Consider the following 18767-nt stretch of genomic DNA (forward strand, 5'->3'; position numbering starts at 1 on the left):
TGAGTATGGGTTGGTAGTGGAGAACCTCCCAGATATAGACTTTGATCTGTCAGATGTGAGTATGGGGTGGTAGTGGAGAACCTCCCAGATATAGACTTTGATCTGTCAGATGTGAGTATGGGTTGGTATGGAGAACCTCCCAGATATAGACTTTGATCTGTCAGATGTGAGTATGGGTTGGTAGTGGAGGAACCTCCCAGATATAGACTTTGATCTGTCAGATACTTTGATCTGTCAGATGTGAGTATGGGTTGGTAGTGGAGAACCTCCCAGATATAGACTTTGATCTGTCAGATGTGAGTATGGGTTGGTTTTATTAGTACTGGATTGGAACACAAGTGTAAGTATGTAATGAATTAACAGATGATATTTTTGTGCGAAAGATATACTTCTAAATATGATTCTAACATTTGTGCAATATTAACAGGAGTTTTGATATGGATAGTATTCAATGTCAAAATGAGCTCAGGTAAAGTGGGTGTGTCGGGAGTATTCAATGATCTACCCTGCCAGTATTAGAGTTGCGGTATTGTGGTATTGATGTTGATTAAATGTGTTATTTTCGGTGAACCAAGACCTTGGACCTTCTGAATAAGTCGATGTCTTAGTGTAGGGTTATGTCAAGGATAATATTAACCCATTTATGCCTAGCTTTCTAAAAAAAAGGCCTCTCATCTGGGTCTACGCTGTTTGCTGAAAGGAATTGCTGTAAGATATATTGTAAATATAGAAATAAATATGCAAGACATCCCTAATTTTGGAAATAAATTGATCCAATTTAGAAGGATGGGAGAGTCCACTAGGCATAAATGGGTTAAGTCAGGTGATGTGGGTGTATTGGTAGCATTCAAAGACATCAACCCGTGCAAGTGTCAACACTTGGTAAGTGGCATTATTGATCTTATTGATCTATTGGTATGCATAAGTTTGGATTAACCAAGAATATGGACCTTCCAAAATAGTCCACAAGTAGGTCAATGTCAAAATGAGGTCAGGTAGTGTTGGTGTGATGATAGTGTTGAAACACATTATCCATGCAATTATCCAATTAGAAAGATTATTGATGTAGGATAAAACGTCATTTTGGGTTAATTTTGTACAGATTGGCATAAGTAAAAAGGAACTGACAGGCCAATTGCTATATTCCTGTAGATGCTGGGGGGGGGCTTAAAAATGCATTATAAAAACCAGCATTCAATTCTCATAATGTACTGATGGCAAATGTTCAATCTGCTTTCAGGATTATTCTGGTGATGAGGATGTGACCCCAATGACCTTCAACCATCCAATCAAATCCCTGGAAGAGGATAAAGATTTAGACACCAGCCAGTCAAGTGAATCACTACTTGACCTTTCAAATATCAGCTCAAATAAAGGTATAGCTTCTTTATTACATCACAACAAAATGTACCTATTTTAAGTTGTCATAAATACAATTTTTAAATGATTCTAATGGGCTGTGATGCCTTGTAAAAATTTAACCAGTCTGTACCAAAAATATTTAGGCCAAGCCCAAGTCTTTACAAATTCCCATAGGCCATTAGTTTTCTCCATGGTCAAAATTATTCTTTATTGTTATTGGCATTTAATGTAAATGAACAACTTTATGAATTTTCAATTATGAAATTAAACTTGGTACTAATTTTCTTATTTCTCCATTCATTGCTGTTGTGACTTTGATTCTTGTTGATAGATGAGGATAATGACACCAGCTTCCAAATGCGTGTCTTTGACAATGACCTTGCATACGAGCTTCAGAAAAGTGGCATTAACATAACCCCACCAACCGTGTCTGCATGGTCGGATATACCAATACCCCGAGAAAAAGACAAGAACAGACAGGAATCACCAGTCTTATCCTGGAATGACATGCCCAAAACTCCATCAGACTCCGGTGATAAAAACATGGAGAAAACTGTTGATAAAAATAAAAAGAAGATAGAAAGTGATGCTTCTTATAACAAGTTAGTAACAGAATCCTATGGCCAACTGAGTTTAAATAGTATGGACGATAAGCTGATACGCCGTCAGCTGAGCAGGGAAGCAAACAGGAACAAGGACAGAGAAATGGCCACCAGTATCATCTCCCCTAGAGCACCTGTCCTGTCAACAGAGGTGCTTGAAAACATTGATATAGGTAGGAAAATATGTGTTACTAGAATTTAGGTTTAATGCAGTTAGCCCACTACTGAATATAATCAGGCGTTTAGAATATTTCCCTTGATTCACAATGCAAAATTTAACTTTGTTGTTAATATATAGATTATTTTAAATAACCAATCAATATAATACTTCTTTGAGGCTTTGTTTTATGTAAGAAAGCATTAAGCAATTATCGTCATGAAGTTGAAGGCTTGCCAATTATTATTTTATTGAACAAAATGTATGGTTTTTTCATCCACAGATGCCTTGCTTCAAAACCTCAACACAGACAACCAGTCAGTACCATCATCACCCAAACAGGCATGGGTAGAACCAGTCTCTAGACCTGCCAATCATATGGGAGCTAGGGAGAACAGGAACCTGAATGAAAATAGTAAGTATTGACCAAGTACAGCTACTTAAAAACAAATAATCTTATTGATTCTTTATCCTATCTGATTTCAGACATGTTGGATGAATCTCTTAGCCTCTTTTTAGCTCGACTATTACAGGGCTTACTCTGCCATTTGCCAAATTAGCCAATGGCTACAAATTGATCTATTTGGCTAATGAAAATTCTATTTGGCTACTACTTTTTCTTCATCAAAACTTAAAAATAGCCAAAAAAAGAAGAATTTTGCCAAAGCAAGGCAACTTTGGCTAAAGACATTTTTGATCCAGGGGAAGCCCTGTATTATATATGTAATATATATAGTGTAGCTATCCTACTCACCTCGCGTCGGCGTTGCCGTTTCTGTTGGCGTTGGGGTTTGCGTGCAAATGTTAAAGTTTGCGTACTACCCCAAATATTTCCAATGTCCCTTGACATATTGCTTTTATATTTTGCATGCTTGTTTACCATCATGACCCCAACCTATAAACAAGAGCAGAAAACTGCATCAAGCATTTTGACAGAATTATTGCCCCTTTTATACTTAGAATATGCATATTATTGATAAATCTATGTTAAAGTTTGCGTACTACCAAATATTTCCTGTGTCCCTTGACATATTGCTTTCATATTTTGCATACTTGTTAACCATCATGACCCCAACCTATAAACAAGAGCAGACAACTGCATCAAGCATTTTGACAGAATTATTGTCCCTTTTATACTTAGAATATCTACATCATTGATATATCTATGTTACAGTTTGCGTACTACCCAAAATATTTCCTGTGTCCCTTGACATATTGCTTTCATATTTTGCATACTTGTTAACCATCATGACCCCAACCTATAAACAAGAGCAGACAACTGCATCAAGCATTTTGACAGAATTATTGTCCCTTTTATACTTAGAATATCTACATCATTGATATATCTATGTTACAGTTTGCGTACTACCCAAAATATTTCATGTGTCCCTTGACATATTGCTTTCATATTTTGCATACCTGTTTACCATCATGACCTCAACCTATAAACAAGAGCAGACAACTGTATCAAGCATTTTGACAGAATTATGGCCCCTTTTATACTAAGAATATGCATATTATTGATAAATCTATGTTAAAGTTTGTGTAATACCCCAAATATTTCCTGTGTCCCTTGACATATTGCTTTCATATTTTGCATACTTGTTTACCATCATGACCCCAACCTATAAACAAGAGCAGACAACTGTATCAAGCATTTTGACAGAATTATTTCCCCTTTTATACCTAGAATATGCATTTTATTGATAAATCTATGTTAAAGTTTGCGTACTACCCCAAATATTTCCTGTGTCCCTTGACATATTGCTTTCATATTTTGCATACTTGTTAACTATCATGACCCCAACATATAAACAAGAGCAGACAACTGTATCAAGCATTTTGACAGAATTATGGCGCCTTTTATACTTAGAATATGCATATTAATGATAAATCTATGTTAAAGTTTGCGTACTACCCCAAATACTTCTTGTGTCTCTTGACATATTGCTTTCATATTTTGCATACTTGTTAACCATCATGACCCCAACCTATAAACAAGAGCAGACAACTGTATCAAGCATTTTGACAGAATTATTGCCCCTTTTATACTTAGAATATGCATATTATTGATAAATCTATGTTAAAGTTTGCGTACTACCACAAATATTTCCTGTGTCCCTTGACATATTGCTTTCATATTTGCATAATGTTTACTATCATGACCCCAACCTATAAACAAGAGCAGACAACTGTATCAAGCATTTTGACAGAATTATGGCCCCTTTTATACTTAGAATATGCATATTATTGATAAATCTATGTTAAAGTTTGCATATTACCCCAAATATTTCCTGTGTCCCTTGACATATTGCTTTCATATTTTGCATATTTGTTTACCATCATGACCCCAACCTATAAACCAGAGCAAACAGCTGTATCAAGCATTTTGACAGAATTATTGCCCCTTTTATACTTAGAATATGCATATTATTGATAAATCTATGTTAAAGTTTGCGTACTACCCCAAATATTTCCTGTGTCCCTTGACATATTGCTTTCATATTTTGCATACTTGTTAACTATCATGACCCCCAACCTATAAACAAGAGCAGAAGACTGTATCAAGCATATTGACAGAATTATGGCCCCTTTTATACTTAGAATATGCATATTATTGATAAATCTATGTTAAAATTTGACAAAACAACACGTACCTGACATACCACAATGCACTCCACCCAAACCATCCCCCACACCCCCCTCCAGTACCCCCACCCCACCCCCTCCAAAAAAAAAAATAAAGAAAAAAATTGTTCTTCTTATTTTTGAAAGATCATTTATTAAATGATCACACACCCACATTATATCCACCCCCCAACCCCCCCCCCCCCCCCAAAAAAAAAAACAACAAAAAAACCCACAAAACAAATAATTTTTTTTTTCTTATTTTTGAAAGATCATCTATTAAATGATCACACCCACAAAATATTCCCCCCCCCCCCTCTCCATGATGGCTTACGTTATACTGTCAAGCATTCAAATAGTCGAGCCTCTGACAGCTCTTGTTTTGTTTGCAAATTAATTATTTAGCTCTTTTCATGGTTAGTTAGCCAGTTTACCTAGAAGTGTTAGTAGGTTGACTGACTCCCTTAACAAGACTGAAAAACTACCGAACATGGTAAAAATTCAAACAGAAATCATGCATAAAGTGAAAGCAGAAAAAGCAAGAAAACTTCCTCTTTTTTATCATAATGTAGAACTATTGTCTTGCAATTATTCTTAAGGTAAAACTGGCGATGGACTGACTCTAATTCAACGGCTGGCCAAGATGTCAATGAGCCAATATGGGTGTGACCTCACTGACATCGACCCCAGCACTGGGGCTAGAAAGAAGAACACAGACAACTCCAACAATAATCGTAACCAGGCAGACGCCAAGCTTGTTGACGGTCAGGAGAAAAGTACGGATGACTCTAAGGCAGACGGCAAATGGGCTGTGAAGGTTGGACCTGCAGATACAGGTTTGGCTCAGTTAATAGTATGCCTTTTTCTAAGCGGATTATTGCGAGATTTTGTTCTTAGCTTTATTTTATTAGGATGTATAAGTTTAGGTCATATGCTGCTTAATTAATAGTGACCAGGCCTGTGTTGACTTTTTTTTAAGGAATATATATACTTGTTTTCTGGAAAATCTTTTAACCCTTTCCCACTCAGAGGCAAAGTGAAAATGGCTATGTGCAAACAGCATAAAACCAGAACAGCCTGCGAGTAACTCACTGTCTGTTCAAGTTTTATGCTGTTTGCTGCTCATCAGTATCTTAAGGTTGGAAATGAAGTCTTTAATTTGCACTTGAATCTAGTAAGAAAGGTCTTTTATTAAATTTTGCTTTCTAAGGGACTACATATGCGTCAAAATACGTTAAAAGTAAAAGAACAACAACACAAATAGAAATAGGAGAATATTTTTATTATCACATGACTATACTATGACTTGTTTTCTGTTTATTCCATTATGAATATTGTTTTATCTTAAAAAATAATTGACAAATTAAATTCATACATATTTTTTTAACTAACCAATCACATAGTATTATTTGAGTTAAATGATGTTTTCCAAATTAAATCATGCTACAACTATTAACAATGTTTAGGATCAATATTTTTTGGGAACAGCAGGTGTTGTTTTCTTTTTCATTTAAAAGCACCTAATGAAAAAGATCTGACTATCTTTGTCATTCCATGCCATTTTGTATTTTATCCCAACCTTGTTTACACATTATTGAGATAAAAAACCTATTAGTCGATTTTGTAAAATTGGGTGTATTTTATCAATATTTAAATACACCTAACACCAGCAGTATGGTGACATCATTTTGTTTATTAGCGTGATGTCATTTGAAGAAATGCAAAAAATATGGGATAAATAGAATACCTGGAAAGTGTTGTATACAGATAAGTTTACTTTATTTGCTCAGCATCAAAACCTGAACCACTGGTGGTTGTGGTTTGTATTTTCTTGCTTAAAGAACTAATTTGTATTTAACACTAGCCTAGTATTCCTTATAAACTTACAATGGAACAACTAAGTAAGCTTATCATTGGCTTGCTAAATAACACAATTTCTAATCATGTTATCAACAAATTGTTTTATTTATTGTCTGATGAAAGCTTAGTATATTAAAGTCTTGTTCTGAGAAAACTTGGCTGAAATGCATATGCAAGAAGTGTCATCCCAGATTAGCCTGTGTTATATGCACAGTCTTATCAGGGACCACACCTGCTGTTATGGAATTATTTGTTTATAGGAAACCTTCTCTAATGAAAATTCAGGTAAGGCGAAAATATTCATCCCTAATTAGCCTGTGTGAACTGCACAGGCTAATCTGGGACAACACTTTACACATATTCATTAAGCCCTATTGTCTCAGAACAAGGCTAATTTCTACCTGTGTGTTGATGTAGCAGGCAAGAAGCAGACAGCGTCCTGTGGTACCAGCACCAGCAATGAAGGCCAGCCCCTCAGAGTTATCATCCCGAGGATTCCTCCCAAGTCCACCCCACCCACTCTACCTACTGCACCTAACAATCTCCAAGGTGAGACACACTCTCTTGTTTTCTATTTTTTTTAAGCCTTGACAACTTCATAATCTACACAAATAGAAACCAATGCATGATTGAAAATTATTCCACAGAAATGTTATATAGGTGGTCTTGAAATATTGTGAAAATTGTTTTACCTTTACCCTGCTGTTGAAATCTTTTTCCATTATGCTGAATAATTCATAAATAATTTTCTTGTATTGATGTGAAACAGACTAATAGATACACACATTTTAATATGCATATACTATGATAAACCATTAAACAATTTTTCCAGTGTTAAGATCTATGTTTACAAACTATTGCATGTTCTTATTGATTTCCCATACTCAGGGCCTATGCCAGGAAGCAAGGATCCCACGGTGTATATAGACCTGCGTAACTTTGAGCAGCTTCGTCAGGAGCAGCAGCAGAGCATTGAACGAGTACAGCAAGTCTTGGGGATACAGCATGATCACATGTGAGGCTTACAGATTTGAAACTTGTTTATACCAATGCAGGATCAAATCTGAGTATTCTTAAGTGATTTTTAGCTCAACTTGTTGAAAGAATGGCAAGCTACTTTACTCGCTCCAATGTCATTGTTGGCGTTGTTGTCTGAGCTAGGTTTAGTTTTTTTATGCCCCCGGATCGAATGATCAGGGGTATATTGTTTTTGGTCTGTCTGTCTGTCATTCTGTCTCCAAACTTTAACCTTGGTTAAACTTTTGGTTAAACTTTTGCAATAACTTTTGAAATAACTTTTGCAATAACTTTTGCAATATTGAAGATATGTGGCATGCATGTTTATCTCATGGAGCTGCACATTTTGAGTGGTGAAAGGTCAAAACGGCAAAATAGGGGCATTATGTTGCATTGTGTCTCTTGTTGTTTACTAGAAAGGTCCTTGAAATTTACATAACCACTAAATAGGCAAGTCAAAGTTTTTTGTTAAGCTCGTTTTTGTATAGGAATGGTTTGAGTGATTTCATTCAAACATAGAACATGTATTCCCTTAAATGACCCCATAGGCCAAGTTTTTTAACTCTAGATTGAAATTTGTGAAAAAGAAGGGCCAACTTAATATGAAGATATCTTGTACTAAGACCCACTTTCTTGGGTTTTTGTATGGGATTGGTGGTGTCGAGGTCACTGTTTCTGAAAAACGCAAAATTGATTCCACTTTATTTCTCAATAAAAAATTGAGTTATTGTAATGGCACTTTATGTAATAATGACAGATATGTAGTTCTAGCTTTGAATTGCATGGTGTGGGTGGGTTCAATGTCACCATGAGTTTAAGGAAAATTGTTTCTTCTCAATAGCATTGATAAAGCATTGCTATTGTTAGGAAACAAAATATGTAAATACCTAATATCCAGACCTCCAAGGGTTGCATGTGGCATGCATGAGGTCAAAGTCACTGTTACTTAAAATAGAAAACTAGACTATACTTTGATAATGCCTTTAAGAAAGGTTCACATGATTTGTTTTGCATATTCAATTCTTGAAAATACACAGACATAGAATACACACTACCTAATAATGTGCCTCATCAAAGATGGCAGGCTTTATATCACCGGCTAATGTGCCACTCAGAAGCAAAGTAAAAATGGGTACATGCAAACAGAATAAATCCAGAACAGCCTGCAAGTATTTTGCAGACTGAACTTGAAACTAGTAAGAAAGGTCTTTAATTTGAATTGATTTTTTCTAATAGACTACACACATCAAAGTGGATATGTTAGTGGTAAAGTGGTAAGTTGTATGTCCCCTTCCAATCATTTCCCTGCATGCTATGTATTGCTGTTTATAACATGACCTACGCTCCAGGAGTGAAATAACGTAATGCTCAATTGTGTTTATTACACAGGTGTTATTACACTAGTTATATAACTGTGAAATGACATCATTTTTTTTAACGAAATGACGTCATTATTCCAGCAAATTTCTTCAGTTAAACTCTTTTATAATGTGAATATACGGTGAAAAGAGAATAAAATAAAAAGAAAATTTGTTGGTTATGTTATAAATAGAATCTTATTGGCGAATGCGGGCGGGCTGGCTGGCTGGCGGGCTGGCTGGCGGGCTGGCGGAATAAGCTTGTCCGGGCCATAACTATGTCGTTCATTGTCAGATTTTTAAAATCATTTGGCACATTTGTTCACCATCATTGGGACGGTGTGTCGCGCGAAATAATTACGTCGATATCTCCAAGGTCAAGGTCACACTTTGAGTTCAAAGGTCAAAAATGGCCATAAATGAGCTTGTCCGAGCCATAACTATGTCGTTCATCGTCAGATTTTAAATCATTTGGCACATTTGTTCACCATCATTGGACGGTGTGTCGCGCGAAATAATTACGTCGATATCTCCAAGGTCAAGGTCACCACTTTGAGTTCAAAGGTCAAAATGGCCATAAATGAGCTTGTCCTGGCCATACTATGTCATTCATTGTGAGATTTTTAAAATCATTTGGCACATTTGTTCACCATCATGGAACGGTGTGTCCCACGAAAGAATCACGTCAATATCTCCAATGTCAAGGTCGCCACGACTAAAAATAGATTTAAAAAAAAAAAAAACTTAACAAAGGGGGTTAATTTTTTTTGGTCATTTCAAAAGTTCAGTTTGAGTTTTCTTCTCCCTTTATCAGATTTTTTTTCACAATGAAACCTGGTTTTGTGACAATTTTGTCCCTTGTTATCTTTATTTAGATGACTTGTTTAATAAATTCAATACAAAACGACCACTCATGCAAGATCCTATATGTATTGCAGGCTTGTGTTGGAGAGCAGTGACTCGGAGGAAGACCCAGATGACTGGAGACTTCAGAGACAGAAGTTTAAGCAGCACACCTTCAACTCCGCCAGGCAAACAAAGAAGACCTATACAGCCAGCGATAAACCACCCATGTACGCATAGACAGATTGACTAAAACACTAGTATTGTGATATAAGTGTCAGTTCAAAGATTAACAAACTGCTGAAGATACATGTTATTTTACATTGACACATAAGCCAATGTTATGTTAAAAAAATTTAATATGATCAGCAGTGTTTTTACTACCTCTTGGTATCCCTTGGCAGTTGTGCATTGTTTAAAAGTTCAACTCATTATTTCTTATTGCTGTAACGCATAATGTCAAGGTCTCGTGAATTGTTCAACAGATAAATAGCCTGTTGTTATCCCTGGCCAAAAAGGCCTAGAGACAATGGAATGGTAAGTGTCCATGTGTTTGTGCATGCATGTGGGCATGCATGCATGTTTTGTTCAGTAACAATAATTATTCTGCAATCCTCCCTTATTTTGAATGTTTTTGTCAAACCTTTACAGAATGATTATCTCTAAATGCTATTGCACACATTATTAATGTTTAGCAATTATTTATTTAAGGAGTTAGTGAGATTTGTTTAAAATTACATACAAAAGCTTCTGCGTGCTAATCCTACAATTTTTATGAAATTTTTGTCAAACTTTTACAATATTGTCTGCATGTGCAACCATGCAAATTGACCAAATTGTATTGTTTGTGAAGGAGTTATAGTCCTTTGTTTAAAGTAATATTAAAACTTCTGTGCAAAACTCCTCTTATATTTTGCATGCTGTTTTAATCCAACTTTTACGGAATAAAAATATCTTAGGGATACAGCATATATTTTCAAGGTTTCACAAATGTGTTATTTTTAGCTCGGCTGTTTTTGGAGAAAACATGAGGTATTGTCATAGCCAGCTTGTCAAGTCTCCCGCCGTCCGCCGCACGCCTTCCGCGTCGTGCTAAAACTTTGACATTTTGCTTTAAAATCAAAGTGCTTCCACCTACAACTTGGAACTTCATATGTAGATGCACCTTGATGAGTTCTACACGTCACACCTATTTTGGGGTCACTAGGTCAAAGGTCAAGGTCACTGTGACCTCTAAAAAAAATCAAAAAAATCTTAAAAGCTTGCATTTATTCAAAACTGCACTTGTAGCCGAGCGTTGGCACCCGTTATGCGGTGGTCTTGTTTAAGAGTTATTGTAATTTGTTTGTTTTAAATTACATAATACCAGAGCCTTATGATTGCAGATTTTCTTTTTTTCTTAAAAACTTGCAAATTCTAACTGTTCCCTTTCAACATCAATATATCCGTATCAAAACATGCACTGCCTTTGACAGCTTCTTGGCTACATTATATTCATGATTGTTATGTTGATAACTGATTGGTAACTTTAACCAGTATTCTATATAGGGAACAGACACATTTGTATAAATTTCAAACATTATCCTGATACTTGAGAACTCTATGAGCTTTAGATTACACACTTTAATTGTGTCGTATATTCATCCTTGTTTTTATGCCCCCGAAGGAGGGCATATAGTGATCGGACTGTCCGTTCGTCTGTCCGTCACACTTTGCGTTTAGGTTTTGAAAAATGCTCATAACTTCTGTCACTTCAAATAGCAATTTCATATTTGGCATGCATGTGTATATGGACAAGGCCTTTCCACACGCACGCACACGACCCCTGTGACCTTGACCTTGAACTTAGGGTCCACGTTTAGGTTTCAAAATCTGCGTTTAGGTTTCGAAAAAAGCTCATAACTTCTATCAAGGGTTTATAAGGGGCATAAGTCATCCTATGGTGACAGCTTGTCATTACAGTAATTTAGTATAATATTTCAATCCATTCCATTATATATGCATGCATATTGGTCCGCATCGGGTTCCTTTTTGGAAGCTGTAGCTTAAAACCTAGTTCTGTAGGAGAACAAAAACCATTTGGTAACTAGAAACACTATTCTACATACCAGTTGGTAATTTGTAGTTTGTAAAACGGTAAAACCCCAGAGTTAATTCTACATATACACAGGCACCGCCCCCCTCCCCGTGTGATAAACATGTCAGAGCTGCCCAGCCGCACACAGAGGTCCCAGAGTGAGGAGGGGCCAGTAGAGGCCTCTGTCCCACAGAGGTCACCACCAGCACAGAGACAGGAGGGGGACGTGGAGCGGGAACGACAGGCTGACATCATTAGGTAATCTGGGCTCTATGAGCACCAATTTGAGGAAACTGGACTTAATGCATGTGCATAGTGTGGTCCCAGATTAGCCTGTGCAGACTGCACAGGCTAACCTGGGAAGACACTTTGCCTAGACTGGATTTTAGTTTTAAAAGAGACTTCTTATAAACAAAACAGTCAATACAAAAAGAAAGTGTTAATCCTGATTAGCCTGTGTGGACTGCACAGACCAATCTGAGATGATGCTTACAGTTCTTGTTTTACCAAAACAAGGCTCATATTATGTTGTCCTATGTGCTTTTAAAGTTGATCATTTTGATATTCCTTCAGTTCTTTATTCTAAAAGAGTTGTCATTCAAGCTTTTATCAACTAAACAAGATTTTAGAGAAATATTTAATACACTGTTCATATTTAAAGACAATTATTCAATGAAAAAGAGATTACTATGTATATGTATATAAGCCTCCATTATTATCCCCTGCCATAGGCGGAAAGATATTGTTTTGGCATTGTCCGTCCGTCTTTCCGTCCGTCCGGAGCCATATCTTGGAAGTGCTTTGGCGGATTTCATTGAAACTTGGTAAGAGTATATATATGGATAAGAGGATGATGCACGCCAAATGGCATTGTACACCATATGTTAATAACGGAGTTAAGGCCCTTTGTATCTTGAAAAAATGCTTTTTTTGTGTGTCCGGAGCCATATCTTGGAAGTGCTTTGGGGGATTTCATTGAAACTTGGTATGAGTATATATATGGATAAGAGGATGATGCACGCCAAATGGCATTGTACATGATCTGTTAATAACAGAGTAATGGCCCTTTGTATCTTTAAAAAATGCTTTTTGAGTGTCAAATATAACACTTTTGTGTCCAGAAGCATATTGGCGGGGGATATAAATTCAACGAATTTGCTTGTTCTTTTAAGCACTGTTTATCAGTTTCACATAATCAGCTTAAATTATAATTATAATTATTAGATTGCAGATTTTTATTCACTCCATTTTTAGCTCATCTATTTTTTGAAAAAAAATTATGAGCTATTGTCACCACCTTGGCATCGGCGTCTGCGTCGGCGTTGGCGTCCGGTTAAGTTTTGCGTTAAGGTCCACTTTTCTCAGAAAGTATCAATGCTATTGCATTCAAACTTGGTACACTTACTTACTATCATGAGGGGACTGGGCAGGCAAAGTTAGATAACTCTGGTGTGCATTTTGACAGAATTATGTGCCCTTTTTATACTTAGAAAATTGAAATTTTGTTTTGTGTTTAGGTCCATTTTATTCCTTAAGTATCAAAGCTATTGCTTTCATACTTGCAACACTTACACTATCATAAGGGAACTGTGCAGGCAAAGTTATGTAACTCTGACTGGCATTTTGACAGAATTATGTGCCCTTTTTATACTTAGAAAATTGAAAAAGTTTTGTGTTTAGGTCCACTTGATTCCTACAGTATCAAAGCTATTGCTTTCATACTTGCAACACTTATTAAATATCATAAGGGGACTGTAGTTTTGTAACTCTGACTGGCATTTGGACGGAATTATGGGCCCTTTATACTTAGAAAATTGAAAATTTGGTTAAGTTTTGTGTTTTGGTCCACTTAACCCCGTATCATAGATATTGCTTTCATACTTGGAACACTCGCAAACTATCATAAGGGTACAGTAAAAGGACAAGTTGCATAACTTTGGTTGTCATTTTTACGGAATTATGGCCCTTTTTTGACTTAGTAACTTTGAATATATGGTTAAATTTTGTGTTTCGATCCACTTTACTTCTAAAGTATCAAGGCTATTGCTTTCAAACTTCAAATACTTTCATGCTATCATGAGGTTACTGTACCAGGCAAGTTGAATTTTACCTTGACCTTTGAATGACCTTGAATCTCAAGGTAAAATTATTAAATTTTGCTAAATAGCCATAACTTCTTTATTTATGATTAAATTTGATTGATACTTTGACAAAACTACTCTTACCTGACATACCACAATGGACTCCACCCAAACCATCCCCCGTGCCCTCCCCAACCCCCTCCCCCCCCTGAATCCCTCCCCTATTTGTTTTTTTCTAAGACCATCTCACAAATGACCACCACACCCTCACACTATACCCCCCCCACCCCACCCCACCCCACCCCCCACATTTTTTTTATTGAAACGGTTAAAAAACACAAATATTTATTTTTATTATTTTATTTTTGAAATACTGTCCAACCATCGCGCCCAAGAATCCCCCCCCCCCCCATCCCACCCAACGCCAATTTTTTTTTTTAGCTCACCTGAGCACAACGTGCTCATGGTGAGCTATTGTGATCGCCTTTTGTCCGCTGTGCGTCGTCAACATTTACCTTGTTAATACTTTAGAGGCCACATTTATTGTCCAATCTTCATGAAACTTACTCAGAACATGTGTCCCAATAATATCTTGGACGAGTTCGAAAATGGTTCCGGTTGATTGAAAAACATGGCCGCCAGGGGGCGTGGCAGTTTGCTATGGTAAAACCTTGTTAACACTCTAGAAGTCACATTTATTGTCCGATCTTCATGAAACTTTGTCAGAACATGTGTCCCAATTATATCTTGGACAAGCTCGAAAATGATTCCGGTTGGTTGAAAAACATGGCCACCAGGGGGCGTGGCAGTTTTCCTTTTATATGGCTATAGTAAAACCTTGTTAACACTCTAGAAGTCACATTTTTAGTCCAATCTTCATGAAACTTTGTCAGAACATGTGTGCCAATAATATCTTGGACGAGTTTGAAAATGGTTCCAGTTGGTTGAAAAACATGGCCGCCAGGGGGCGTGGCAGTTTTCCTTATATGGCTATAGTAAAACCTTGTAAACACTCTAGAAGTCACATTTTTAGTTCAATCTTCATGAAACTTGGTCAAAACATGTGTCCCAATAATATCTTGGACGAGTTCGAAAATGGTTCCAGTTGAATGAAAAACATGGCCGCCATGGGGCGGGGCAGTTTTCCTTATATGGCTCTACTGTATGGTAAAACCTTGTTAACACTCTAGAAGTCACATTTGTGGTCCAATTCTCATGAAATTTGGTCAGAATATTTGAACTAATAATATCTGGGCTAAGTTCAAAAATGGTTGAGATCAGTAAAAAAACATGGCTGCAAAAGGGCGTGGCATTTTTCCTTAAATGGCTATTTTCTACAAAACCTTGTTAACACACTAGAAGTCACATTTATTATCCAATCTTTATGAAACTTGATCTGAACATTTTTTCTAACAATAGCTTGAGTGAGTTTGAAAATGGTTATGGTTTGTTGAAAAACATGGCCGCCAGGGGGGGGGGGGGCAGTTGTCCTTATATGGCTTTAGTAAAAACTTGTTGACACTATATTAGCCACATTTATTGGCCAATCTTCATGAAACTTGGTCAGAACATTAATCCCAATGAAATTTTGCCAGAGATTGAAGCTGGGTCATATGAGCTCAAAAACTAGGTCACAAGGTCAAATATAAAAAAATCATGTTAAAAGTCACTTTTTTGGTCCAAAATAATCTTCATGAATCAGCTTGCATTTTTTTCAGAATAGTCTAGTTCCTTTGGCTTTCAGGTGAGCGCCTTAGGGCCTGATGGCCCTCTTGTTTGTTTTTTTGCATTTTTTTTCGCATTTTTGGAAGATAATGTAATAAATGTCCACACCCCCACACTATACACCCCTCTTCACTCCACCCCTCCCTCCTTTGTGATTAAAATTGAGAGTCCCTTCACCTTTAAAAAGAAAATAGATGAGCGGTCTGCACCCGCAAGGCGGTGCTCTTGTTTTCCTGGGCGTCAACCTTGTATTTATTAATAACGCCTACTATCTTAATGTGTGGCAAGTCTGAGTTTTTAATTACTTATGAGTACATGGTCATCGTAGACTGTGATAAGCTAGAGAGGTAAACGGTAGTGTTCATTAGGGATCGCAAAACAGTGGGAACTAAGCATTACTTAAGACCTTGTTGAGTTTGGAAATTATCAAACTCCATAAAATTTATCAAGAGAGAAGTTCTTGGTATAAAAATCAGTTATATTCAATAACGGACAATAAATTAAACACAGTGCTCTAACATGATTAAATCTGTGGTCACTGCTTTTAAACAGTCTGTCCAACTGGGGGGGGGGGAGTAAACTGATTAAAGGTTTGAATACCTTAATGGAACATTTTATGAGAAAACGTAAACTTATATCCCTGTGTCCCCAATGTTTCAGGAAACTTCGTGAGAAGCAGGAGAGTGAACGGCAGACCAAGCTGCGCCTACAGAAGCGTCTCGAGGCCCTGAGACCTGCGGCCTCAGTGAGCAGCAAACATGACCCTGCTGAGGCCACACACACACTTTTTGATATGGTACACTCTGGATTTGTGGAGCCTTATTAATAATGTTTAACTCTTTCTCACTCAGAAGCAAAGTAAAAATGCCTATGTGCAAACAGCATAAAACCAGAACAGCCTGCATTAACTCGCAGTCTGTTCAGATTTTATGCTGTTTGCTGCTCATTAGCATCTAAGGGGTGAAAATGAAGCCTTTAAAACTTGAATCTAGTAAGAAAGGACTTTAATGAAATTTAATGAAATTAAGGGACTACAACTGCATCAAAATACGTATCTAAGTGGTAAAATGTTAATTAAGAGTGGTTTAAGCCTAGTCTTTCTTTTATTCTAAGCCTCACCTGATATATTACAAAACAATATGTATCACTGTTAGCTATGATTGTCCTGTACTCTGTGTTGCTGAATATTTTTCATTGCTTGCCTGTATAACAGTAAAGACCAGCTTAATTTGTTCTTAACTATTACCAAATAACATGAAATATGACAAACTGTTTGAGTTAAGTGTGGAAGCTCCTTTTAATACTTACATATGGGCAGTGCTCTGTGAAAAGGGGTTTAAATGCATGTGCGTTTAATTTCATCCCAGATTAGCCTTTTCAGTCCCCACAGACTTTCCGCTTAAACTGGATTTTTGCTAAGTAGAGACATTCTTTAAACAAAAAAATCATACAAGCGGACAGTTTCGTCTCTGATTAGCCCGTGTGGACTGCACAGGCTAATCTGGGACGAAACTTGACACACATGCATTAAACTCCCTTTTCACAGAGCACAACCCATATTTAATATTAAGTTTTACTCACAGTATGTGCGTACCTTCTGTTGTACAAACCATTCCTCTACTTGTCAGGAGGCGTCCTATGAGGCTGCCCCCAGGAATCTGCCCCCTGTGTTGACCTCTGATACAGACTGTGTCCTCCTGGCCATCCATCTGTCCTCTAATGGAGAGATTGTCCTGCACAGGGGTAGTGGCAACAAAAGTGTGGACACAGGTAAATGCTGCGATAGAAATAACCTCAAGACTGTTGGCCCTGTATGTGTACTTGTTAGACTGGGTTTGCTCAGATTCTGAGTTGGATATAGACAGGCTTTCATTCTGTTCTTCTTTTTAAGCAGTGATATATGCTGGTATTGGATATTATGAAAAAACCCACCTTATGACAAAATATGTGATTTTAATTTTTTCAAGAATATTCTAACATCTTTGCCAGAAATTCCTGAAATTTTCATTCAATCATCTCTTGAAGTTATATTTGCTATGATATTAGTAAAAGAAAAAAACATCACCTTAATTTTTTATGCAAAGACTTATCAAGTGATGTTTTACTTTTACACACAAAAAATACTACTTTTTATGTTTTGAAAAACATGTGAATTTATATATAATTGCACTGAATAACAATTATATTATGTTTACACACTTTGTGTAACTCATGCTTGTACCTTATGTACTGATAGAATCTCACCAGCTACTATGGAATGCAGAAGATATCAATAAATATTTTATTTAAATAGCTGATGCCTGTAATGTTTTTAATCAATTCTATGCATGTATCAATATGAAGACAATAAAAATTCAGTCATTTGGCCAAATTAATTTCGTACACCGTAAGTCACACCTATTATTTTAGCATAAAATCACAAAGGGTTAAGCATAATATTGTTCCGTCTGCTTACTATTTAGTTATCAATTACCAGGTTATAATAACAGAAAGTCATTTGACCTTACAAACAGATTAAATTTGTTTAGCTATCCAGAAAGATGGTACATGTAATGTAAAATACTTGTTAAATGCCCACAATATCTGACTGACTTGATTATTGCAAACATAGTTAAAAGAACCATATTTTCCTATATACATATAGATAATCTGACTGACATTCTGTTATATTTTTTGGTATCAAATTTCGAAGACTGTATAATACAGCTCACAGTTTGAAATCTGTTTCTGCATTCAACGGCTGGAAAAAATAGACTTTGTAATGACGTGGTAAATTTAAATATGGTCTTGATGGCATGTAAATATTTGTTTAATTCAATATAATGTTATGCTTTTGTCCTGAATGTATTCATCATTAGTTGCAATTTGGCGTTCCATGGTGATTTTTAGCTTAAGAAGGTATATAATGAATGGACTATTCAATGGTTGTGGTGTTCTGATGGTTGGTATTGCACTAGTAGATTGTGCAAAATTGAATTCTACTAGCCCTTTGTGCTCCTGAAATAAAACATCTCACTTTCAACGGATGCTATAGAACTTGCAGAGGAACACCACAGT

The 18767-nt window shown here is 36.4% G+C and overlaps 1 protein-coding gene and 1 long non-coding RNA gene across 4 annotated transcripts in view; one reads left to right on the top strand and one right to left on the bottom strand.

Annotated features, from left to right (window-relative positions):
• Window positions 1-18767, top strand: part of LOC127873114 (dynein axonemal assembly factor 8-like) — a 54775-nt gene that overhangs the window by 13369 nt on the left and 22639 nt on the right. For 2 of the 3 annotated variants that reach the window (XM_052416760.1, XM_052416770.1), the window contains 10 exons: window positions 1241-1376; window positions 1694-2137; window positions 2405-2536; window positions 5349-5585; window positions 7027-7158; window positions 7498-7624; window positions 9923-10057; window positions 11998-12162; window positions 16371-16506; window positions 17339-17480. In XM_052416760.1, the coding sequence (XP_052272720.1) occupies window positions 1241-1376; window positions 1694-2137; window positions 2405-2536; window positions 5349-5585; window positions 7027-7158; window positions 7498-7624; window positions 9923-10057; window positions 11998-12162; window positions 16371-16506; window positions 17339-17480 (1786 nt within the window). The remainder of the gene's footprint in view (window positions 1-1240; window positions 1377-1693; window positions 2138-2404; window positions 2537-5348; window positions 5586-7026; window positions 7159-7497; window positions 7625-9922; window positions 10058-11997; window positions 12163-16370; window positions 16507-17338; window positions 17481-18767) is intronic. The other variant, XM_052416768.1, reaches the window with a different exon arrangement.
• LOC127873502 (uncharacterized) lies at window positions 3695-4400 on the bottom strand. The gene is made up of 2 exons (XR_008046190.1): window positions 4294-4400; window positions 3695-3746 (listed from the first exon to the last, which is right to left on the bottom strand). It is a non-coding gene; the product is annotated as an uncharacterized LOC127873502 (long non-coding RNA).

This window comes from Dreissena polymorpha, chromosome 1 (assembly GCF_020536995.1).
Source record: "Dreissena polymorpha isolate Duluth1 chromosome 1, UMN_Dpol_1.0, whole genome shotgun sequence".
NCBI classification, from domain to species: Eukaryota; Metazoa; Mollusca; class Bivalvia; order Myida; family Dreissenidae; genus Dreissena; species Dreissena polymorpha.